Below are 25,014 nucleotides of genomic sequence, written 5' to 3'. Positions count from 1 at the left end.
TCTTGGAGTCCTAGTGGACTCCAAGATGAACATGAGCCGACAGTGTGACGAAGCCATCAGAAAAGCCAATGGCACTTTATCGTGCATCAGCAGATGCATGACGAATAGGTCCAGGGAGGTGATACTTCCCCTCTATAGGGCGCTGGTCAGACCGCAGTTGGAGTACTGCGTGCAATTCTGGGCGCCACACTTCAAGAAGGATGCGGATAACCTGGAGAGGGTCCAGAGAAGGGCAGCTCGTATGGTCAAGGGCCTGCAGACCAAGCCCTACGAGGAGAGACTAGAGAAACTGGACCTTTTCAGCCTCCGCAAGAGAAGGTTGAGAGGCGACCTTGTGGCTGCCTTTAAGTTCATCACGGGGGCACAGAAGGGAATTGGTGAGTATTTTTTCACCAAGGCGTCCCCGGGGGTTACAAGAAACAATGGCCACAAGCTAGCAGAGAGCAGATTTAGACTGGACATTAGGAAGAACTTCTTCACAGTTCGAGTGGCCAAGGTCTGGAACGGGCTCCCAAGGGAGGTGGTGCTCTCCCCTACCCTGGGGATCTTCAAGAGGAGGTTAGATGAGTATCTAGCTGGGGTCATCTAGACCCAGCACTCTTTCCTGCTTATGCAGGGGGTCGGACTCGATGATCTATTGAGGTCCCTTCCGACCCTAACATCTATGAATCTATGAAACTTTTCAGCTGAACCATTGAAACAAGCAATATTGGTGTTTGTAGGCCCAGATATTTTAGGAATAATGAGAAGTCTTATATCAAAACAATAATTTGGGCGTTTTTTTATGGCTGCCCACTCAGTTGTTTCTCTTCCCCTCCCCATACTATGTGTGTGTATGTGTGCATGCAAGTGTAGATGTACACACTCAAACCCACATACACTCTTGCGCACATTTATAACATAAAGTCAATTCCAAAATGTAACTGAATGACTAATGTTAATTGCTGAGTCTGAGGTGGTCTCAGATGTCTCTTATTTCATGTGCTGTCCATGTCTGATTCTCCTCTACATATTGCCCTATGGCGACGTTGTTATTATACTGTGCTTTAGCACTGCCTTTTGGAAGTAGTACTTTTGGAAGTACTAAAGCACAGTGCAGTAACCAGTGACTGGTTGCATCCTGAGGGACAGCCAGCATGGATTTGTTGCAGGTGGGTCTTGCCTGATCAATCCCATCTCCTTCTATGACCAGGTGACATATCACCTGGACAAAGGAGAAGAGATTGACATCATATATCTGGACTTTAAAAAAGCCTTTGATCTGGTGTCCCATGATCTCCTCATGGGAAATTTGGCACACTGCAACCTTGGCTACATCACAGTCTGATGGCTGGGGAATTGGCTCCGAGGTCAGACTCAGAAAGTGGTAATCAACAGAAGTGAATCATCATGGTGTTCTGTGACCAGTAGTGTCCCTCAAAGCTCCATCCTTGGGCCTGTACTCTTTAACATCTTTATTAACAATGTGGACCTTGGTGTCAGAAGCGGATTGACCAAGTTCTCTGATGACACCAAACTTTGGGGTGAAGTATCCATAGGATAGGTTGGTGATCCAAGCCAACCTTGACAGGCTTAGAAAATAGGTGGATAAAAGCTGATTACATTCAGTACAGAAAAATGCAAGGTACTCCACCTCAGGAGAAAAAACCCACATCATGCTCCACAGCAGAAAGGGACTTGGGAGTCATGATTGACCCCAAAATGAACATGAGCCACCAATGCGATGTCATAGCTGGTAAAGCAAACAAAACTCTGGCTTGCATCCATAGATGCTTCTCAAGCAAATCTCAAGATGTCATCCTCCTGCTGTACTCGGCCTTGGTGAGGCCACAGCTGGAGTACTGCATCCAATTCTGGACTCCACAATTTAAAAAGGATGAGGAAAAGCTTGAGAGAGTCCAGAGGAGAGCCACGTGCATGATCAGAGGGCAAGAGAATAGGCCTTAAGATGAGAGGCTAAGAGCCATGGGCATGGGTGACTGGTGCCTCTTGAGTCAGGGGGGGCATGTGCCTCCTGGAATAGACTGCCTCTAGAGGTGGTGCAAGCACCTACTCTCGACTCTTTTAAAAATATTTGGACAGCTATCTTGCTGGGATCCTTTGACCCTAGCTGACTTCCTGCCCCTGGGGCAAAGGGCTGGACTCGATGATCTTCCAAGGTCCCTTCCAGCCCTAATGTCTATGAAATTTATTAAATCTATGAAACCACCCCATACTGTGCTGTATTTGTAGCACATGGTTATTTTTAGCCACTACTTTGCCATAGCGGCACACTATAATGGGGGAGTGCATCAGTATGGCAAAGTAGCTGTCTGTCGTGTAGATGCACGTGATCACTACAGTGCCATAGCACATCACTACATTCCGTAGTGTGATGTGTAGACACGCCCTTATAGAGTTAACAGAGATGCTGTACCATTATTGGGATTTTCATATTGGCTCACCAAGACACTAAATTCATACTGCTCTTTTCTAGGAATATATATCCAACCCAGAATTATATATAATTCCAAACATCAATACCAGGGTAAATTTCTAAACAAATCTTTTTTTCTGTTTACTACTCCCCAGGCCCCCACAATAATGTAGTAAAGTAGTAACATCCCAAATAAGTTCCACCTGAAATCAGATGCATAATACAAAATTTGAGGGAGAATGGTGGTGACTTCTTTTTGATGGTCTTAGAGGAGCAGAAGTTTGAAAATAGGGTTTGTACAGAGAAGTCAATATGGGGTGACTACTGCAGTTCATAATTCAGGAGGAATGGTGACACTGACTGTATGCAAACAGTTTTCAAAACAAACAATTAAAAAATTGTTTCACTGATCTTTCACATACAGTAATCCTGGGAATAGTAAGGAAATTTTTCAGAAGACGTGATCGTATTTCTTAAGGACAAAAGGAGTACAGTAGAGTATTATAATAGTATATAATATATTGAATATATTAAAACACATTAAGTTCATACTGCTCTTTTCTGCGTCAACCTAACTTCCATAATAACATCCTCATTTCTGGTCACTCAAATGCCATGCTTCATTAGCAATAAACCACTCTAGGATATGCATGGTTAGTATGTTACTGTCACAACTCTCCTAACAGGTTGAAAGGACTTTGTCCTCAGCCTCATGCCTTTCTAAACGTGGGAGATATGCATCAGTGACCTAATGAACAACCAGCTGTGGGCCTCTTCATTAGCAAAGAGTGCCTGAAAAGGGGTATGTTAATACATATCATCAATTTTATACTTGATTGTAATAGAAATCTGAAGTGACTGAGTCTTACTGGACCTGGAACAAGTGGCTGGTAATCCCATCCCTCACTACTTGATAGAATGTTTATATTGGCGCTGCTAATAATAGTAATATAAAACCCAACCTAAGAGTAATATTTCTCTCTTCACCCACTGAACAAAGATAAGTAATTTAACTGAAAGGGTGGTATGCATTAGAGATGTACTTACTGCTTGGGTGGAAGGCTAAAATTAGTTCTGAATTTAGTTCTGAACATGATGTTAGCCTTATCTCATTAAACATTAGAGTAAAGAGACTAAACTGCTCTCTGTATTCAGTAGAGAACTAGCAAGATTCTGACTCTGGGGAAATGCATTTATAGTAGTGTGCAATATTTATGTTTATGCAATGACATTTTGTACTAGCTAGACCTTTTCAGAGCAGTCTTCCTTCGTAGATAAGAGTTGTACTAAACCAGACCTGGAGGTCATAAATGCATGAATCACTATAGCAAGACCTCTATCTGGTAAACTCAAGTGCAATCTCCTGCCAGGCCCCAAACAGAAATAGCTATGCTAGCAAAAGCCAACTATTTGGTGTCCAATAGCAGGGAAGAGTCCATAGCTGTGAAGTGGCTTAATGGGAAGAAAAATGCTCTTGATAGTAAGAGATATTCTCAAAGAAGCAAATAATTCAGTGTGTTTTCCTTTTTCACCTCAGTCTGGCACGTGCTCTTTACCCACTGTCCTGTCTTAACTCAGCATTAGGAAAAATAATGCTATTTTATGGAGAAAAGTACTAGGAGCAGGATGCCATACTGCTGTTGATTTCATCCATATTATCTTGCTACCTCTCCCAGTTACTTTACATACATATGTAAACTACATGGATAAAATGCAGAGAAGACAAAGTCTTGTAGGATTTCACAACAGAGGGTTCTGGAGGGAGAATTACATTTATACAAAAATAACCTTCTCTGATTGGTCTAACAGGTCCAGTATCATTACTTGCCTTTCTGATTCATTGTTATTCCACTGTGTTAAGGAACCTAAATCTTTTCAACTTATTTGTGAACTATGACTCACTGTTAGGTCGTTGTTTCATTAGACTGAAGTAATGCAAACTGATTACACAAGTGCAAATGCAGCTTGCAAATGTAATCTCTCCATTTTGTGCTGGATTTAATGAAATGTATTTCACCCCAGCCTTTTAAAAATGTATTCCATTTAATTGCCTCCAATCAGTTAAGAAATCTGCTAGCTTGGAAATCCAGTTGCAAAAAAGAGCATCCTCCATAAGTAATGGTCATAAAAAATCTGAAGAAATACCATTTTTAAAAAGTAAGATTGATCCATTAACAAAGAAATATCACAGTTCAATTTTTTAAATCCTGCATACAGCAAATATCTACAATAAGAGATTTGAGATGTACAGTGGAGACATTTAAGGTCACCACAAGGTCGAATGAAAGAGGAAGTGGGGCAAAGCAAATAAATGGCACCATTGAGTTAATAGGGCTCCACAGATGGGGGGAGACGCACCTCCAGGTATTCCTCCCTAATAGAACAATTCTAATTGAGTTCATGTGCCATCCCCAGAAACTTAATCAGTGTATCTTTCTTGGGTGTGCTTCTTGCAAATTCTTATCTCCTCTGCTCATGCACAGAGCTCTGTGCAACAAAAAGGGACTCCATTTGGCTTGCAAGAAGTCAGCTCATTAGTAGAAGAACTCTGTGCTTGGTTTGCAGACAGGAATGTATTGCAAAATTCTCCAAGCGCATTGAGCTTCCTGTGGTAGCACTCCCTCGTTCCTCAGTCACTGCTTGACTCCATTTGATATGGAAACAAGCACTTGAATTGCTATACATTTTCTTGCGGCAGGTTTTCCACCCTCCTGACTAGGGTCCAAGTTCCAGACCCATCTCAGACAAGGGAGGGTCACTAACTACAGCTTCCCAAGTGACAGCTCAAACTGCACTATATTTAGGGTCGAGAAGGATTTTTACCCCCTGGTCAGGCAGGGGGGGTGCACTCCCTCCCAGCCCTTCTCTAGGATAGCCAGCATTCTCTTGGGCAGCCTGCAGGCATGTTCCTGGCAATACTGGAAAGAGAAAATGAAACTACATTTCTGGCTGTTTGAAGGCTTAAACCGGTGAGGACAGACCCCACCCAAGCCCTGTGGACTACTGATTCAGCAGGTCCATCGTTCCCTCGCGTTCCAGCTGCTGGCTCCCCATCGTGACAAGCCTCCTAACCTACACAGTGCCTTCATACAGCAGGATTCCCACCACTGATACTAGAGGCGAACAGGAGCAGGAAGGGGACAAGCGCCTAACACTGGTGACATGGACAAATTAAGGGGAAGTTCAGGGGGGGACTAAGCTCCCCCCACCCCCGAGACGAGCCCCCCTGTAAAATGTGAAAATCATAACGGGGCGGGGGGTCGCCAACCAGATTGCTCCTTCACTTAGGTGGACTTGTTAATCAATGAACCGTTTAATTTTTTTTGCAGACCCCCCACAAGACTAGGGTTGCCAACCCTCCAGGATTGCCCTGGAGTCTCCAGGAATTAGACATAAATCTGCAAGAGACTTCTGAGAGTCACCTGGATCAATGATACGGCATTCATTAAAATAAGTATTAAAAGTTTAATCTGATCTATACAGCAGTTCAGTGGGTTTTTAAAATGTAATAGTAATAAGCATTTGCCTTCCTGATGTAAAGTCAACGTACTGTAAGCTATTATGTAAACCACCCGGAATAGATACAAAGAGAGTTGGCAACCCAATACAAAGATAGAGTGTCATTCAAAAACCCTGCATGGACCCATTGTCCCGGGTGGGTGCATGGAGACCGTCCCTTCCCCCCATACACTCCGCTGCCCTGATCACCCCGGGAACCCACCTCTCCCGCTGGGGGCACTGTGAAGCTTCCACTGCCCGCACAGCCACACCAGGCTGCTGCCGCCGCCGCCGCCGACTACGACACCGGGAAACAGCAGGAAGGCAGGAGGGTGCTGCCAAAGCCACTCCTACACACACAGCCACAGGCACAGGTTCTCCCCAGGAGGAGGGGAAGGGAGGGAGGGAAGCGGGGAGCCTGTACTGTATGCTCAGTGGCTGCTGGGTCTGCAGGGGGCTGGAGAGATAAGGTGCCCTGATCATCACTGGAGGTGGGTTGGAGCTTGGTGGGCTGCTGCCTCTTCCACCTGTTAGGTATATAAGGAGCACTAAGTCTCTCACTCCTCTGCCAGCTGCCCAAATTCTTGATTTTGTAACCAGACAAGGTTCTTTGGGTAGATGCCATATCTTTTATTAGACCAACTAAGTAATTGGAAATATTGTTCTTTGCAAGTTTTCAGGCACAAACACCCTTCTTCAGGCATAGAGAAAGTCTGCTGGTGAATAGTGTGCTCTCCTGGGTAGATTTTGTAATCTGTCTTCATCGGAGCCTTAAGACTAATAAAACTCCAGTCAACACTAGCACTGGTATTGATTCATCACACCCAGTTGTTTCCCTGGGCCTCCCTATTAACTAAGGGGAAAAGAGAGTGATGACTCTCATATTAAAAAGAGACTCTCATATTAAAAAGAAAATTGTGACATAGAAGGAAAACATAGTCAGCTAATGAAAGGAAAATCAAAAGAACAGCTGCTTCCAGATATTATTTTCAGTCAGGGTTATCAGCAAGTTTATTATAATTCCTGACATTTCTTTCCAAGAAGAAAATGGATCAAACCTACTAGATGTAATTGCATGATGGAAATAATATAGCCTGGCTAATCTCTTTGCCCTTTAGCTGTTCTATGTGCTAGAAACTCTTGGGTACAGAAGATGTGTGGTGCTTAAATCTGTGAAGGCCTTGATGCAAAGCCCATGCACAGCACTTGCCTACACAATTCTTTTAAAGCCAAGTTAGGAACCCCATTGACCAGTGACTTTTCTGTCACCCTCCAAGAAAGAAGTGAAGCTAGACAAGGGTCAGTTCTGGCCTTCACTCCAGCTTTGCTTTCTGTCCACAAAAGAAAGGGTGTCCCCCCTTACTCTCTGTGCTCTGTCTCAGCCTGAAGCCAGACACTGGGAACATCTACATGTGACGCTACACTGCCATAGTAACATGCTACAATGACATAGTGTCCACAGGCAAAAAACCATGCTACAGAGACACACTCCCTCATTATACTGCATTGCTACAGCAATGTAGGGACTAAAAATAACCATGTGCCACTGGCACAGAGCAGTACAAGCTGTTATTGCACCATCATTTAATACTTCCTTTTCAGCTCTTCCAAAGGAAATACTAAATGATGGCACGGTAACAATGGCGCCATAGTGGCACATGTAGATACGCCCTGTGAGTACTAATAAAGACTCCAAGTAGCAAGGCTATTGGGCTACCCTATGAACAATGCAGCGGCCCTTCTGAGGAGCACAGAGCATGGACACCCCTTAGGCATGAGGCTGAAGTTAGTTCCTGGGTTTTTTTTCAAAGATAATCCTCACACAATTAAATGTTGTTAGTAGCGAACTACACAGGCTGAAGAGTATTTCATCAAAAATGTATATTCTAATATAAAAGCCTAAGTCTGTCTGTCTGTCCATCTGTAATGCTTTATTCACACTCTGACTGGCTGACAAACAGTCAATCAGAGTGTAAACAAACATTCCAACAAGAGCTGGCAGCAGTGAACCACTGCCATGATGGTGGGGACACAGGGACAGAGGGTGAGGGAGCTGCTGGCCCCAGAACAGCGGCAGCATAGGGTGCTAGGTGGCGGCACTCCATCCTAGCCCCCTCCGCCTCTCCACACCCCTCGCCCCCCCCATCATTCTTGACAGGCAGTTGGCTAGTTTACTAATAAAAATGTAAAATAATGTCTTGTATCAAGGACATAGCCCTGAAAGAAGACCTGCGATTAGGCTGGGATTATGGGGCAAAATCTCCTTTGGGTCATCCCAAAACACATGTCTACACCACCAGGGGACACTTCTGAATAAGACTGAGCTGGGCGCTGCCTGATACAAAGCTCAGTTTTGTGTGCCAGTCTGCCCATTGATGGCCCCTCAGGCCTGTGTGCAATGTATATAGCACTGAATAAGGAATGGTGTTTAGACTGGGATTACAGGTGAAAATTCTTTTCAGGTCACCCCAAAGCAAAAGAATCTTCTGAAGAGTCCTGCCCAACCTGAAGCTCAGTTTGTAAGTGCCAGGCTGCCAGCTCACAAGCCCCCATATCTGACAAGGAGCTGGGTTTGAGCTGAAATTACAGATGGAAATCCTTTCCAGATCTCCCCAAAACATGTCTCTGGCACCAGGGGACTCTCCCAAGAAGCCTGGGCAGAGTTCTGCCTGACCCAAGCTTGGTTTGTGAGTATCAGGCTGCCAACTCCCAGGACCCCAGGCCTGAATAACAGGTTGAATTTGGGCTCAGATTACAAGTGAAAAACTTTTTTGGGTCATGCCAGACCACACGTCACTGGCATCAGGGCACTCTCCTGATAAAGTCTGGGCAGAGTCCTGCCCAACCCAATGCTTGGTTTGTGAGTGCCATCCTGACAACTGACAAGCCCCAGGCCTATGTACTCTGTACCTAGCCCTGAATATGGAACTGAAATTGGGCTGGGATTAGCAAGTAAAATCCTCTCCAAATCACCCCAGAACACACATCTCTACCACCTAGAGACTCTCTTGAAGAATTCTGAAAGGTCTCTGCCTAAGCCGAAGCTCAGTTTTTGTGTGCCAGCCTCTCAACCGATGGCCCCCCAGAGCTGTGTACCATTCACATAGCACCGAATTAGATGATTTGGGGCTGGGGTCATGGATGTGTCACAAAGCACAGGTTGTGCCTGTCACTCAAAGGGGTCTGAGCAGACAGTAAGCAGTCTGCAGGTGGGAGCAGGCCCAATCAAATGGTCACATGTTAGGCAGGAGGTGGAGAGGCTGGGAGCCTGGTATAAGGTTAGACCCCAGAGCAGAGTGGGCAGTTGCTACAGGGGGCCAAAAGAGCAACATTACCTAGCTGGCTAGTGCTCTGAGAACAGTTTGGAGGTAAAGGGCAGGAACTCTGGGGATGGAAGAGGTTCCTGGTCCTGGGGCATGACCTAAAACTACACCCTGCTGGGGAGGATGGTATGGTGGACCTGCTTGTGGCAGGGCAGCTTCCAAGAAATGCCATACCTGTGCCTCCCTAGTGAAGGTGCAGGTGCTTCCCTAGTGAAGGTATGGGGCGCCAAAAAACCTCAACCCCCGTGAAGGAGAAAGGCTAGGGGAGCACATACCGAGAAAAAAACACAGGTCCCAAGTCCACTGAGTGGGGCCTGAGGCTCACGAAGGAGCCAGGTGTGGAGGTTCCAGAGGTGTGGGATTGAGGCCCTGGCGTGGGGGAGTCAAGAGAGTCCAGAGCGGGGCAGAGAGCCTGAGATTGAGTGCAGGGCTAGGAGCCCAGAGTTGGTGGGAGTTGAGGCCCCAGTGTGGGGGCATGTGAATTGAGGCCCAGGTGAGTCTGAGGATGCCTGAGGCCAAGTTTAGGCTGGGCGAGGCCAAGTTTAGGCCGGGTGAGGCTGAGTGAGACCCAGTTAAGGGGCTGGGGGAGTTTTTGCACATGGATGCCAGCTGCGAGGCATGGGGCATGGTTAAGGGGAGGTTCAGAGCTGTGTATGCGCCCTTGGCATAAGGACAATTAAACAGGCAGCCTCCCACCTGAAAACAACAGACTGATATATCAAAGGCATAGCAGTTGAGGCAGGTGGGCAGATTGCCCTAGACAAGTCGGTGGGCCAATGTCTAGACAAGCCCTGGGACAGCCCTCTTGTTATAGGGTGGAAATTCTTTTCAGAGCACCCCAAACCACATGTCTCTATCACCAGGGGGACTTTCCTGAAGAAGTCTAGGCAGGACACCACCTAATCCAAATCTTGGTTTTTGCATACCAGCCTGCCAACTGACAGCCCTCGCATTTCTGTGATATGTACGTTCCTGTGAATAAGGAGCTGATTTCGGGCTGGGATTATGGGGCAAAATCCTTTTTGGAGCACCCCAAAACATTCCTCTCCACTACCCAGAGACTCTCTGGAAGAAGCCCGGGCAGGTCCCTGCTTGACCTGATGTTTGTTTCGTGAGTGCCAGCCTGCCACTCACCCATCAATACCTGCATGCTAGGTACATTGCCTTATATAAGGAATTTATTTTGGGTTAGAGTTATGGGGCAAAACCTTCTTTGGGTCATCGCAAGCCACACACCTCTGCCATTGGGGAACTCTCCCTAAAAAGACTGGGCAGAGTCCTCTCCAACCCAAAACTCAGTTTCTGCATGCCAACCTGACAACTGAAAGCACCCAGGCCTGTGTAATCAATGCATTGCCCTGAATAAGGAGCTGTGTCTTGGATCGGATTATCAGGCAAAATCCTTTCTGAGTCACTCCAAAACATGTCATCACCTCTGGCAAACTTTGTGGAAAAGCCTGGACACCGCATTTCCTGACCCAAAGCTTGCTTTTTATGTGCCAACCTGTCAACTGCCAGCCTCCGGACCTGTGTGCTACTTACATTGTTATGAACAAAGAGCTGTTTTATGCTGAGATTACAGGGCAAAACCCACTTTGGATCACCCCAAATACAGGTTTGTTACAAGGGAAAAAAGGGAGCAAGGAGGCATCCAGGCAAAACCTTAACTATTAACTTTTAACTGTATCTCAGAATTGATCAGAGTCATAGTCAGTGCCAAACCAATCTGGAGAATGTCACAACCCAAAGTTGTGATTTTTTGTTTGTGTGTGTGCTTCGGCACAGCTAAATTATTTCCCGCCAAATTTGTCGCTTTCTTTGCATGGTGGAGTTCTCTGTTGCTAGAGAACTCTGGTGCAGCGGGGGATTTCCCGCCGGATTGCAGCTTCTTTGCAGTGTGCATCTCTTTCTTGCACTGTAGTGATACACGTTGCAAAGAAGTTCCCACCATTTGTATTAGGGTCCGCGCCATGTTATTGGCTGATTCCTAATTTAGGCACACGTGGCGGCTAGTGATTGGCTTGCTAGCCGTACAAAAGGCTTGGGTAGTTTCCGCCCAAGCCGGAGGAGGGAGGAAGAGAGAGAGATTCTGTGTGAAGATCTCCAAGCGCTGTGGACCCTCGCAGACCCGATGCGCCTCCCCTAAGCAGGCAAGAGAAGCAATAGAACCGAGCCTACGGAGCTTTCGCTTCTCGCCTCTCCCCGTCACCGAGCGCAATCCCTGGACGTATCCCTTTCCTGTAATTTCAGACCCCGCGGAGCCTAGCAAACTCCGGGGAAAACTTATCGGACTCACGGAGCCTGAATAACTCCGGGGAGATTTTCGAACCCAACTTAACCGGACCCGTGGAGCCTAGCAAACTCCGTGGGAGCAATCGTTTTGTCAGAATTCTCCAACAAGGGTTCAAGCGGGAGCTGTGCCTGAAAACTTGACCAGCCTACACCGATACCATCTTTGGGTGTAAGTAAACAATCTTTTCAATCAACCATTACGCCTCCATGACTAATTCTAACTCACGTGCGCAAAACCACTTCGCGGCTCTCTCCCACCCCGCGTGTCCGGGCTGCAGGCCACAGCCCGCGTGCACCAGAGACGGGTCTGGTACGACCCCGGTTCACCCCCAGCTTGCCCATGGTGGCCAGAGTGGGATCGGAATCACCGCCGCGCATGGCGACGAGGGCGGGCTCGGGGCCCGGCCTGCACAGAGAACTACTACCTAGTCCAGTCACATGGGAAGGTAGTCTCACCCAGGACTGGCATCTAGGGGCTCTATTACCTGCACCAGTTGAGTAGTAAGTTCTGGGTAGGGAGGCACACCCTGAAATCCCTTTTGCTCAAGCAGCCCTTCAGATCTTCATACCCTCTGCATACTAATGAGGGTATGCACATAAGGGATATACAAAGTTTTCACTATGGAACATAAACTTAGTTAAACATGCAGAACCTAATCAGGGCTCTACATATATAGAAATATGATTTTTTTTAATACATATCACTATAAGCATGGAACCTACTTGAATGAATTGCATTATTTGACTTCTTCATTCCGATTAAAACCATGTTAAGAATTACACTATATTTTTCCTTATTTTTTCATATTAAATCTGCAACAGGCTTCTCAGACAGAAATATAGGCCTTATGAGGATTTTTTGATAAGCAACAGTCAAGTCTTTTCACTATGAATGTGTGAAGTAATTCCAAATGAATAACTTCACACTTTCATCATGTGAACGGTGTCTGGAACTCAGTCTAGAACGTTGCCAGCCTGCAAGGCAAATCCCAGTTTTCTGCATTCTTCTCCTTTAAAAGAAGAAAATCCATGTTTTTCCATGGCAAATGGAAAAACCAGATCCCAGGTGATCTATTCCTAGCAAGCAATGACAATGGTGTGGCCCTTTCCTCAATCCACAAGAGAGTTTGAACCTTAACTCCAGTTGTGATTATAGGCTGGGGAAATGGCAAAAGGAGTAATTTTCTTGCCTTGCAGGCTGTCTCATAACCTCTCTACTCATCTTTCCCACACCCTTTCCATAAGAGTGGGCTCCATTGTCCAAAGAACAGAGCCCGAGTACCCATCTTGGCGGGCTTGGAGCATGGAGCTTCCCAGGCACCCAGTAGACTGGGCAAGGCTCCCTCTCTCAGTCCCTTCCTCTAAACTAAAGGGAGGAGGAAGCTCCAAAACACAATTTTCCCTCAAGCCACCTGCTTGTCTGGTTGCCCAGACCAAGCTCCTCTTTCCTGCCTCTGGGCTCCCATACTTACTGTTAAGCCCTCCATACAAATAAGAAATCCAAACTTGCCACATTCATAAAGGCTCCAAATCCCCAGCCCTCTGGTATCCCTGGAGACTGGAATAAAGCCAAACTGACCCACTCAAGCCATTTTCTGGGCTTATTTGTTAAAGAGAATCTCACCTGGATGTTTCTCCAGAACCCCCATCTCCCTGCTCCTTGCAGGAACTGGGGATCTCAGCTTCTGCCCATATGACATCGGAGCCAAGGTCATGGAAGACCTTGATCGGTGCTGCAGTCACATATCCCCTGAAGGTCAACCTGGAGGCAGAAGGAAAAGCAAGGTCAACCTGGAGGCAGAAGGAAAAGCAAGGGAAGATGTCTAGATCCAGCAAAGCAGGGCATGTGCCAAGGAGGCTACAGCTAATTACAGTGGTCAGGAGAGAGTCCAGTCCTTGCCCTTCCCCCTAACCCGAATAAGTGAGCCCCTAAACTGGCCTTCCCCCTCTTCAAACTCCTTGTCTGCTTCTCCATATAGAGCGCCTTCTCCTGCCTCCCAGGGCCCCATTGATGTTTTTCTCCCTTCCCTTTGCTGCTACTTCCCGCATCAACACCCTGCCACCATGGAAATCCCCTGCCGCCTTTTTAAGTCTAACCATCCCCACTCCGAGGCAGACACGGGTTTCTCAAACCCAAATGGCAGGAGCCTCACAACCCCGTTTCCTGCTGTGTGCAGAAACACAGAACTTCTGTGCTTTTGTATGTACGGTTCTAATATTCTAAATATAGGAATAAAGATAGATATTGTTAAGAAAGTTGTGCACTGATTGCAGTAAAGCAAAAATGCTCTTTTTTAGTATCAATTGAAAAGCAAACAGCAGGAATCACTGCACAAGTCAGAGACCATCAGAAACAAGTATATGTTTTCAAAGGTGATCCAGATAATCAGAAACAAGTGTGTGTTTTCAAAGGTAATTCAGATAATCAGAAAAAAGTGTATGTTTTCAAATGTGATTCAGACGGTTCATAAATGCCCAGAACTCATTTGGTGCTGGTATTGGCTTAGTAATAATAGGGCAAAAAGACATCCTGAATATTTTTCACCATAGCACACTGGTATATTACAATATATGTTTAAATTTTTTTCATAACATCGGCCAGGGTTTCTCCACAATTGAGCTGGGTCCCAGTCATCTGTGAATATGCACCCTTAGCGTACCATATTGTGACTCAAAACAGAGATTGCAATGCTGTTCTCATAAGTTGATGTTTAAGCGGTTGGTCAAACATGATGTTGTAAGTGCAAGTGAACCACATCTTCCTTGTGGGCTAAGCCGCATAGCCACTTTTCCACCACAAAATCTGGGTTGTAAGGACCAGGTGCCACTTATGAGCATTTTAATTGGTCATCCAGCTCCTGGGGTCTTCTGCAAAGGAGATTGACCAAACCAGTCCTTTTATTTTCCTCTCTTCCCCCTGGTGACCTAGAAGCCCTGCCCACTCTGGTCCCCTCCAGCCAATCAGCTTGGGAAATGGTTCCCCTAGGCAGTAATCTTAGTAGTAATAATAGCTAAATTATTTTGGTTCAAAGCTCACTGAGTGAACACGGTGAAAAGTTCAACTTTATTTTGAACGTCAGTGAGTTTCGAAACCAAAGTAGCCCAAGCCACGCACAGAAGTCAACAACTGCTATGGATGGAGTAGAGGAAGGAGCACGGAGGACCTCCATAAATTATTTGGATTAGGGGGAAGGGCAAGGACTGGACCCTTTCCTGATCAGTGTAATTAGCCCTGGCCCCCTACGCAGCAGTGTACATGCCCTGCTTTGCTGGATGGAGCCATCTTCCCTTGACTTTTCCTTCTGCCTCTGCGTTGGCCTTAACAGCATAGGTGACTGCAGCGCTTCCTCCTCTCCTTAGTTTAGGGAGGGACCAAGAGAGCGGGTCTTGCCCAGTCGGCTACATACCTGGAGAGCTCCACGCTCCAAGCCAGCCAAGATGGGTACTCAGGCTCTGTTCTGCTGGAGCCCACTCTCACAGAAAGGAAGGGGGAAAAATGTATGGAGAGCACAGGCGGTTATGAGCCAGCATACAGGCAAGAAAAATGACTCTCCTTGCCATTTCCCCAGGATATTGTTGTTCAAGTTCTCCTGTGGGTTGAGGAAATGGACACACCTTGTCATCTCTAGCTAGGAATCTGGGTTTTCCATTTGCCATGGAAAAATGTGGATTTTTTCTCCTTTAAAGGAGAAGAACAGTGGGTTTCCCCTTGCAGGCTGGCAGTGTTCCACAGACAGAGGGCAGCATGTACATGTGCATACATGCATGTGGCAGCCAGGCAACATGGTGGAGAGTAGCTCCCACAGCTTGCCACAGGTATGTCTATGGAAGCATGTGTCCACCCAGGTTATTGCACTCACACTGGGTACAGGGCTGCTGCCAGGCCAGACCACCACGGGCAGCAGCTGCCTCTGCAGCCCAGCGGTCAGCACCTAGTGTGGGAGGGCAGATCAGGGTGGCGAAATCTTTGCTGCTGCTGCTGCTGCTGCTGCTGCTGCTGAAACCCCCTTACCAGCCATGCTGCCATCAATGAGCACAGTAATGGACTGGGCAGAGCAGGACACATGCTGCCTTGATATCCTTCTGCCACCATCTGCTCACATGCCAGGCCATGGCTCTACCCCGAATGGGATGTGGGGGGAGGAAGCAGAGGCAACCTGAGGGAAGATTTGACAGAGGCAAGGCCATGTCTGCAGGGCTGAGTCGTTGCCCAACATGTGACTGGCTGGTGGCAGGAGGATGTGAGGCCCCTCACCCACAGTCTGTTACTCCTACCACTGCTGGCAGCGTGGCTGGTGTGGCAGCTCCGGCAGCAGTAAGGGCAGCAAAAAGTCTCACTGCCTTGCTCCACCCTCCCACACTAGCTGGGCCGCAGAGGCCCCTGTGGGGAGGGCAGCAGGGCAGGGAACCCCCAGGCCTGCAGTGGGCAGCTCCCCCTACCCTCACATTCTCACAGGCTCTTCTCTGTTCTGATGTGCTGCCCGCAGGTGTGGGGGGAGGATGTGAGAGGTCTTTGATATGAGGCACAGTTGCAATCTGTGGCAGTCACTCACAGTTATGCAGGCACACGCATGCTTTCCTACTTGATCCTGGCAGATGTTTTCTGTTTCCACAGTCCCTGCTGTCTCTCGGCATTTTTCCTTGCCCCTCCTGTAGCAGTATCTAGGCACCACGCTCCCTGCAGTGCCCACTCCACCAGAGTCACACCCCTGTCCCTCCAAACAGGCCCACTAAGCTCTGGGTCACTTCATCACTTGCCCAGACTTGGGTTTCACCATTTCTTCTGGTGTTGTTCTCCGCTAGGCAGCAGCATCTTGCCTTCAGATGGCAGCAGCTTGTGTCACGCAAAAGTTACACAGCTTGCCTGGACGCTGGCTCATAACCTCTTGTCATAACCACCCGCCTTTTGCCCTCCCTTGTGCAAAGCAGTACAGACTGGCAGGCTAGAACCTTTCCCCTCCTGCTTCCCGTGAGTGAATTTCCCTCCCATTTTGGGCCAGGGCTACTTAAACACCTTCAGCAATGCTTGCTCTTTTCATTTGGAGACTGGTACCACCCCTTTTTCAACCTTTTTTTTTACCCCAGGTCTGGAGTGCAGTAAAGTGAGAGGATTTGCCCCTCCTTCATAGTGTCAGAGAACTCCCCAAAAGGTTGATTCTGGGAAAGGATTTCCTCCAACTCCTTGCACCTCTCATTTTTCCTTAGGATTCCCTGGGCCCTCAGTGAGCACAGTACGTCCCCCAAATCCAGTTACTCTGCGTGTGGAGAGTGGCAATGGAATTTGGCAGGCAGTGCATGATCAGTAGCCACACAACAGAGGAGCCCTCTTTCTGCCTCCCTGCCCCTGCGTATATTGGAGGTCTAAAAGAAGCCATCAACCCTATATTCCTGTGGACATAGCAGACAGAGACCCCCTTGCCCCTGCCCCTAAGCTTACAATGATCCCCAAGGAGCACAAAAGCAGCTGGTGATGCTGCATTCCTAAACACAAGAACCACCACACCTCTAGCATGTAGAACATCTGCTCCAAGATTTCCAAGTCTGTCTCTTGCAGTGGACGCCATAACTGTCTTTCATTCACCATCTCCCACCTGTAGCATGGAATTAAACAAATGTTTTTTCCGCTTCTTGTTCTTTCTTGCTGGACAGAACAAATATCTACAGCAGTATATTCTATGTTCACCTAAGGTTCACTGGAATTGTATGGGGCTTTGGGCAGAAGTAGCTTTTGCCTTTTACGAATAAATCAGTTTGGCAAAGGAAATGGAAAGTGTTAAAATCAAGGACTTGGTTGATATTGAGAAAATATTGCTGACAGGGGGTGTCAAAATCATTGGGCCCCGCAGGCTCAACCCAAACAACACAGCTTTCCATGGGCCAGATTTGGATTGCAGGGCTTCCCATGGGCTGGAAGACCCGTGAAGGGCCATGCTGGTTTTTAACTTCTGATTACTGTTTCAGCACGTCCCTGGAACCTAGGGAGTTAATGCCACTGCTTCTTGCTTTCTGTTTTCCCCTCTTACCAGTTTGAGTCTCATGGGGTGACTGAAAACCCCAATATCAGTGGAGTGTAATGGAGGAATGGACTGCAGGGGTCTGGTATCCATGGTACTGAGCCCCAGGGACTGAATCCTGCCTATATAGGTGGGTGGTCTATTCAGCAGAAGGCCTGTGGGCTGGATGACTCAATTCCATGTGCCAGATCTGGTTTCTGGGCTGTCTGTTTAACAGCCCTGGCAGAGGGCATTACTTCCTCCCCACTGAAGCTTATCGCTGCCCAAGCATGGACATCTTTCACTATTGTTGGGCATTGTAAGGCCTTCTTATTTAGGCAAGTGTTTAACAGGCAGGGTTAAGTTTGAGGATACTGTTTGGAGAACTCTTTTCTCTTTTACTGTTTTTCTTCAGTATGTTGTCTGTTTTTATGATGCATCTTGTTCTTCCTGTAAGCAGTGACTCAACCAGGGTATTTCCTAACCTCTGTCTTTGAATGGCCACCCACCTTACCAGTCACATAATTGGAGAGTTGTCATAGGATCCTTTATTTTCCCTGACAGGATCAAAAAAATTGTGTGGGTATTATTAGTGTTAAAATGATAGAAAAGTTTGTTTCAAGCTGAGTTCTATCAGCATACCAATGACATTCTGCCATGCCCAGTGCACTGCACTGGCCAAACACAACTTTAAAATCCTTTGAAAAGTTGGATTCCAGCTTCTCGTAGAAACCTCAAATATAAGCAGGGACCACTTTCTTCTTCAATTTGATCCCTGAACAGTGACTGCCTCCCTCCGGTTTCCACCTTGTTGTAGTGTGAGGGGAAATCACTCCAAAAGTACACACTTTGTTGCAGACTCAGGATAATTATTTAGTTTCCTATTAGAATACAATGATAAGGAAATCAGGATGAGCATTGTGATTCTTTCTACGAGGAAAACAAGGGAGATGTCCATGGTGAGGTAACTGTCCCAATATGTGGGTGTAACTCTGGTTTCCGTGCCCCTTGTCAATCTGAATAGTCTCGGCCTATAGATATGGGGAGACATAGAGAGAAGACAGACAAACAAATACTTAGATAATACATAAAGAGACAGACACACAGAGAGCTATACATACATAGCTCTCTGTGGACAGACATGTTGCTTGAGACAGAGGGTGTTACATACTGATTGTAACACAATCAAAAAGATCCTTTTTTGTTTTTGAATCAGGCCCAATGATTCATAGATTCATAGACATTAGGGGCTGTAAGAGACCTTTTGAAATCATCGCGTCCAGCCCCCCACCGTAGGCAGAAAGTCAGCTGGGATCAAGTGATCCCAGCAAGAAATATATCCAGATGTCTTTTGAAAGAGTCCAGAGTAGGTGCTTGCAACACCTTTGTGGGGGAGTCTATTCCAGACCCTGGACACTTGCACCGTAAAGTACTTTTTTCTTATGTCTAGCCTAATCGGTCTTCCTGGAGTTTATGGCTGTTAGACCTTGTTATCCCTTGGGGAGCTCTAGTAAACGGCTGTTCTCCCAGGTCCTGTTGTACCCCTCTTATTTATTTGTAAGCTGCTACCAAGTCCCCCCTGAGCCTTCTCTTTTCCAGACTGATGAGTCCCAAATCCCTCAGCCTCTCTTTGTATGGCCTGTCCTCCAGGTCTTGAATCATACAAGTGGCTTTCCTCTGGACTCTCTCAAGCTTTTTCACATCCCTCCTGAAGTGGGGGGCCCAAAACTGGATGCAGTACTCCAGCTGCGGCCTTACCAAGGCTGAGTAAAGCGGGAGGATGACATCCCTGGTTTTGCTTGAGATGCATCGGTAGATGTATGCCAGAGTTTGGCTTGCTTTGCATCGGTTTGGTTTGGTTCACATCAGTTATACGTAACACCCTCTGTCTCAAAGCAAACCAAACTCTATAACTCCACAGTATCGCATTGGTGACTCATATTCATCTTGTGGTCAATCAGGACCCTCAAGTCTCTTTCAGTCATAGTGCTAGTGAGCGTAGCCCCGCCAAGCTTGTAGGTGCATTGAGGGTTCTTCCTACCGAGGTGCAGCACCTTACACTTCTCAACGTTGAAGGCCATCTGGTTTTGGTCAGCCCACCTTGAGAGCATGTCCATGTCGGCCTGTATCCTCAGCCTGTCCTGTGGTGTGACCACCCTCCCCCATAATTTGGTGTCATCTGCAAACTTTGCCAGTTTGTATCTGACTCCCGACTCCAGCTCGTTAATGAAGATGTTAAAGAGTACCAGCCCAAGTACTGAGCCCTAAGGGACTCCATTGGTCACCCTGCACCACATTGATTTGCTCCCATCAAATAGTGCTCTTTGGGTCCAACCCCGTAGCCAGTTACGTAACCATTGGAACCTAAGATGATCAAGGCCACAGTTCCCCAGCTTAGCCATGAGGACATTGTGGGGAACTAGGTCAAAGGCTTTCTTGAAATCCAGATATATGACATCCACATCATCTCCCTTGTCCAGGGCTCATGTCACCTGGTCATAGAAGGAGATGAGGTTGGTCAGGCAAGACCTGCCAGTCACAAAGCTGTGTTGGCTGGCCTTCAAGAGCTTGCCTTTTGTTAGTCTGGTGTTGATGGATCCCTTGACAATTTTCTCTAGGATTTTTCCAGGGATGGATATCAGACTGACTGGTCTGTAATTCCTGGGGTCATCCCTCCTCCCTTTCTTGAAGCTAGGGACCATGTTGGCCCTTTTCCAGTCTTCCGGGACCTCGTCCAAGCACCACAAATTTTCAAATATCTTTGCTAAGGGGGGGTGCAATGATGTCTGCCAGCTCCTTTAAGACTCTTAGGTGCATTCCATCTGGGCCCGCGGACTTGTGAATATCCAGGTTCTCAAGGTGTTCCTTCACCTGATCCACATCAGTTTTGGGCCTGCCAGCTGCTCCCAGGATGGTTTATGTCCTTTCTGACAGTGTGATCCCCTTGGGAGGGTGAAAAACCGGTGCGAAAAAGTCATTTAGGAGATTGGCCTTTTCTTGGGTGTTGGAGGTCAGCTGCCCCGTTTGATCCCACAGGGGCCCAATGCTATCTTTGGTCTTTTTTCAACTTCCCACATAGAAGGAAGATGGACGTTTAGTTGTCCTTGATCCCCGAAGCTAGCCTGAGTTTGGCTTGTGCCTTGATTTTTCTGGACCGCTCCCTACATGTGCAGATGAGTGCTGAGTCCTCTTTGGTGATGCTTCCCATTTTCCAACTGGAGTAGGCTTCTCTTTTGAGTTTAATGTGGTCCAACAGTTCCTTGTTCAGCCAAGGGGGCTTCCTTGCCCATTGATTACATTTCTTGTGAGACGGAATGGCTTTCCCCTGTGCCTCAAGGATTATGTTCTTGAGAGATGACCATTCCTCATGTACTCCCTTAGCTAGGGAGGTATGGCCCCTAATTGCCTGACCTACCAAATCTCTGAGTATGCGAAAGTCAACCTTCCGAAAGTTAATGATTTTTGTTTTACTGAGGGATTTGCCTGGTCTTCAGTGAACTGAGGTGACCAAATCATGGTTACTATCACCAAGTTTCTCCTTGATCCTCAGATTGCTCACTAGGTCCTCCCCTTTGGCCAGGACCAGATCATTCAATGCCTCTCCCCTAGTTGGCCCATAGACTTCTTGTGTTAGGTAGAGGTCATCAGTGCAAACAAGAAAGCTGAGTGACCTGTCTGATTTGGCTGTGTGATCATCCCAAGAGGTGTCAGGGAATTTGAAGTCCCTCATGACGATCATGCATTGAGAGTATGCAGCCTCAACCAGTTCCCTACTGAATTCCTGATCAAGTTCTGCCTCTTGGTGAGGAGGTCTATAGTAGACTCCTACAAGTATGTTACTCTCCCCATGTTCTCCCCGTATTTTGACCCAAGGGGCCTCGAGACACCCTTCCTGGTTAGAAAACTCAATTTGCAGGGAAGTGAACTGATCCTTGATGTGGAGAGCAATGCCCCCACTCCTCTTCCCAAGATGGTCTCTTCTGTACAAGGTATAACCCTCCAAAGCAACAGACCAATCATAGGTAGAGTCCCACCAGGTCTCCTTTATCCCTACACGGTCATAGTCATTTTCATATAAGAGAAGGGCCAGTTCCTCTTGCTTGTTTCCCAAGCTTCTGGCATTTATGTATAGGCAGTTGAGTCTGCTATGAGATGCCCCATGCTTCCCTATTGGGCGAGGTGGGACCTTTCCTTGGGCTGTCATCAGAGCAGGTTCCCTTGGGCTGCCCAAGTTACTGGTAACACTGCTAACATGACCTGGGCTAGAACTGTTAATAGACTGCCCATCCCCCATTGGTCTTAGTTTAAAGCCCTGTCAAGAAGGTCAGCCATTCAGGCTGAGAAGAGCTTCTTCCCCTTCCAGGTGAGGTGGAGGCCATCCCTTCCCAACAGTCCACTCTCTCTGAAGTGTGGACTGGGGTCAAAGAAGCCAAACCCCTTGTGATGGCACCATTGTCGAAGTCTTCTATTCACCTCACCAATGCACTTTTCCCTCCAGAGCCCATGTCCTGTGACTGGGAGGATCGATGAAAAAACTATCTGTGCCCCAAATCCCTGAGCTCAGAGCCCTGTAGTCATGCATGACCCAGCCTAGACTGCTCCATACCGTATCATTTGCTCTGTACTGTATCATTTGCCCAGACCGCTCCATACTGTATCATATGGTCACAAGCTGGCAGAGGGTAGATTCAGACTAGACATCAGGAGGCGCTACTTCACTGTCAGGGCGGCTAGGATCTGGAACCAACTTTCAAGAGAAGTGGTGCTGGCTTCTACCCTGGGGGTCTTTAAGAGGAGGCTAAACGAACACCTTGCTGGGGTCATTTGACTCCAGTACTTTTTCCTGCCATGGCAGGGGGTCGGACTTGATGATCTGCACAGGTCCCTTCCGACCCTACCAACTACGAAACTATGAAACTATATCTGATGGTGGTCAGAGGGCAGGACAAGTTTGGGGATCCTCTCTGTCATATCCCAGACATGAGCTCCAGGCAGGCAGCAGACCTCGTGGGCTAAGGGGTCAGGGCAACAGATTGCTCCCTCTGTCCCCCTAAGGAGGGAGTCACGATAACTCTGCCCCTTCTTCTGGGCGCAGGTCCTGGTGGCCCTCCGTCCTCACATGCTGGAGCCGGTGGTATGGCTGGCTCAGTTGATATGAGAGGTGCAAAACTGTTGTGCAGCTCCAGGGGAGTGGTAACCCTGGTGCATGCTGCACCTCTTTGGGTCGGAGACAACCATCATCCAGGTGTCATGGAAACACACACAGCATACTTTTGGGTCAGGTCAGCAGAAGCTTTTATTCAAATGAAACTACAGCTGTAGGGGGGACTCCAAAGTGACATGGATTTCCCAAGCACTTGGAAGGGGTTCCCTCCCAAGAGCAAAATCAGGAGGCTTATATACTTTTTAACAGTCGCTTACAACTCACGTGATCATATAGTCGAGTTTGCTAGAAAAAAGCAGCTACAAACACTACCTCATTACTTCTTTGCTGTTATCAGGATGGGAATTATGCAGGAGACAAAGCGAGAACACCCCCTTCTTGCACCTGGAAATCAGAGTTGTACATACTTTTTTTTTACTATCTTCAAGGCCGCGGTGAGTGAAGCAATTGCAGAGGAGTTACAAAGAACAAACACTTTCCCTTATCTGTTCTACTATACAGAGCCAGCAATTCCCCACAAAGAGGTTATGTCATCTTATAACTCGTATGATCAAAGTTTAAGGCATTTATTTTTTTCTGATTCCACACAGGCAACCCAGGCTGGACTTTATGGTGGTTCCTTGGTTCCACCACACCATCATCAGCCATCAGGTGGAGAGCCTGAAGGTAAGAGTCCCAGCTCCTGCTCTCCATCTCTAATGGAGTGCAGCCGCTGAACCATTGCATAGAGTTCCCTAATCTGGCACTCCAGAGCCTCCACCATTGAGCACACCCCACAAGGGGAGGTATCAGTGCCCCCAAACCCAGCTGCCTGCAGTCTTGTTAGGCAGCCTCCACATGGAGCCAGGGGCTTCATCTGAGTGGAGGCCAGGGCCGAGGGTCCCACCCGGGTAGGGACAGGGACTGATAGGTCAGAACTATAGGTTCCATTTGGGTGCAGACCCCAGTGGTGTCAGAGCAGGGGAGTCCAGGTGCAGTGAGGAGCCTTGTGGTGCAATGTGTCCCACCTACCATGGTCCCTGGCTACTACTGTACAGACCCTTGGCTATGGCTCAGTGCCTGGAACCTTGTGCCCTCCTGCTCGCCCTCCTGCACAAACTCCGATGCTAACTCGTGAGCCAGGCAGACAAGCGCACCTGTGTGTGCATCCTGTTCATGCAGCTCTGGTCGCGTAGCTCCCTGGGAGACTGGACAAAGTAGGAGCCAGGGTGGGGCTACCCCCTCCTTGGCTCCTCTCAGTTGCCTCCCCACAGCTGGCTAGTCCCTCCCACCATGGGCCCCGCTCACTTCCAGCTCTGCTGGGGGTCAGGTGGTGTTCGCTGTGGCTGCTGGGGATTGCTGGGGGTCTTAGGAGTGCAGGGGTGTGACGGGCTTACACCTGTGCATCTCTCACTGCTCCCAGACCTGAACTCTTTTCACTCCCAGCGCAAGCCAACTTGATGGGAAACAAATCCCAGATTCCAAAAGTTGTTCAAGTTCTTTCTGTATTCCCCAAACTCATGTCCTCCTGGGCTTTCCATGGTCACATGACAAAAATAGATCCTCTGTATTTTTTACCACAGCACAAGTAAGAAGGAATGTTTATGAAAATGTACGTCCTAATCCATCAGAGTATCTCCCTCAATTGAACTGGGATGTAGTCACCCATGAAGACCCAATGTTTAGCCTACAAGGAGATGTTAAAGAAAAGAAGTGCTTTTGGTGATCCTGTGCATTGACGTGTCACTCAAGCATTCAGCAAAGTATTTGAACCATGTGCTCACAGTCCGCTTGGCCGTGCTTCTCCGACACAAAAACCCATTGGGAAAGAGCAGGGACTGGTTCTGGGCACCTTCCCTGGGATTGTAGGGCAGTGTGAAAGAACTTGAATAAAAGCTCTTCTGATTCTTCCCTTCCCTCCCTGGTGCCAGGGGAGCAGGAATCCTAGCCCCTGCGCCCCTTGCAGCCATCCAGCTGGTCTGAACAGCTCTGCTTATCATGCCTTTGTCCAAATCCCACTATTACTAGTATATAGCTAAGTAATTGAACTTTGTACTATTTACATATTATATAAGTAATTGTACTTAGCTATCCATAGACAGCTAAGTATGTATAGTTTGTATAGTAAATATATATAGCTAAGTAATTTTGTTTCAAACCTTACTAAGTGAACAAACCCCAAACACTGCACTTGACTTGATATATATATAGTTTGATATTTTATATATACACACACACACATATAGGTATCAGTTAAACACAATATTTAATTGATTTATGTATAATTTTAAACAAACTGGAAGCCTACCAGACCTCAATCATTATAACAAAATAAATGCCAAATATCTA

The 25,014-nt window shown here is 47.4% G+C and overlaps 2 protein-coding genes and 1 long non-coding RNA gene across 5 annotated transcripts in view; 2 read left to right on the top strand and 1 right to left on the bottom strand.

The window, feature by feature from the left end:
- The window catches only part of TSPO (translocator protein), a 19,875-nt gene extending 13,463 nt beyond the window's left edge, over positions 1 to 6,412 (bottom strand). The window contains exon 1 of one of the 2 annotated variants that reach the window (XM_014610290.2): positions 6,138 to 6,412. In XM_014610290.2, the coding sequence (XP_014465776.2) occupies positions 6,138 to 6,397 (260 nt within the window). In that variant the 5' untranslated portion in view covers positions 6,398 to 6,412. The remainder of the gene's footprint in view (positions 1 to 6,137) is intronic. The other variant, XM_014610291.3, reaches the window with a different exon arrangement.
- Positions 405 to 5,890, top strand: LOC109281712 (uncharacterized). Its single transcript, XR_002088481.2, has 2 exons — positions 405 to 5,573; positions 5,746 to 5,890. It is a non-coding gene; the product is annotated as an uncharacterized LOC109281712 (long non-coding RNA).
- LOC109281713 (uncharacterized) lies at positions 6,338 to 25,014 on the top strand. Of its 2 annotated transcripts, XR_009461842.1 has the most exons (3): positions 6,338 to 11,698; positions 23,277 to 23,352; positions 24,249 to 25,014. XR_009461842.1 is itself a non-coding variant. In XM_059726631.1 (2 exons), the coding sequence occupies exons 1-2, from the start codon at positions 22,863 to 22,865 to the stop codon at positions 24,389 to 24,391; spliced, it is 633 nt and encodes a 210-aa protein (XP_059582614.1). In that variant the 5' UTR covers positions 22,602 to 22,862; the 3' UTR covers positions 24,392 to 25,014. The 2 variants fall into 2 exon arrangements, 1 of the variants encoding a protein (XP_059582614.1); XM_059726631.1 differs by lacking the exon at positions 6,338 to 11,698 and having other exon boundaries at positions 22,602 to 23,352.

The sequence above is a fragment of the Alligator mississippiensis genome, chromosome 4, assembly GCF_030867095.1.
Source record: "Alligator mississippiensis isolate rAllMis1 chromosome 4, rAllMis1, whole genome shotgun sequence".
Classification (NCBI taxonomy): domain Eukaryota; kingdom Metazoa; phylum Chordata; order Crocodylia; family Alligatoridae; genus Alligator; species Alligator mississippiensis.
Note: the sequence above shows the minus strand (reverse complement) of the source record. Positions and strands in the feature narration are given on the sequence as shown.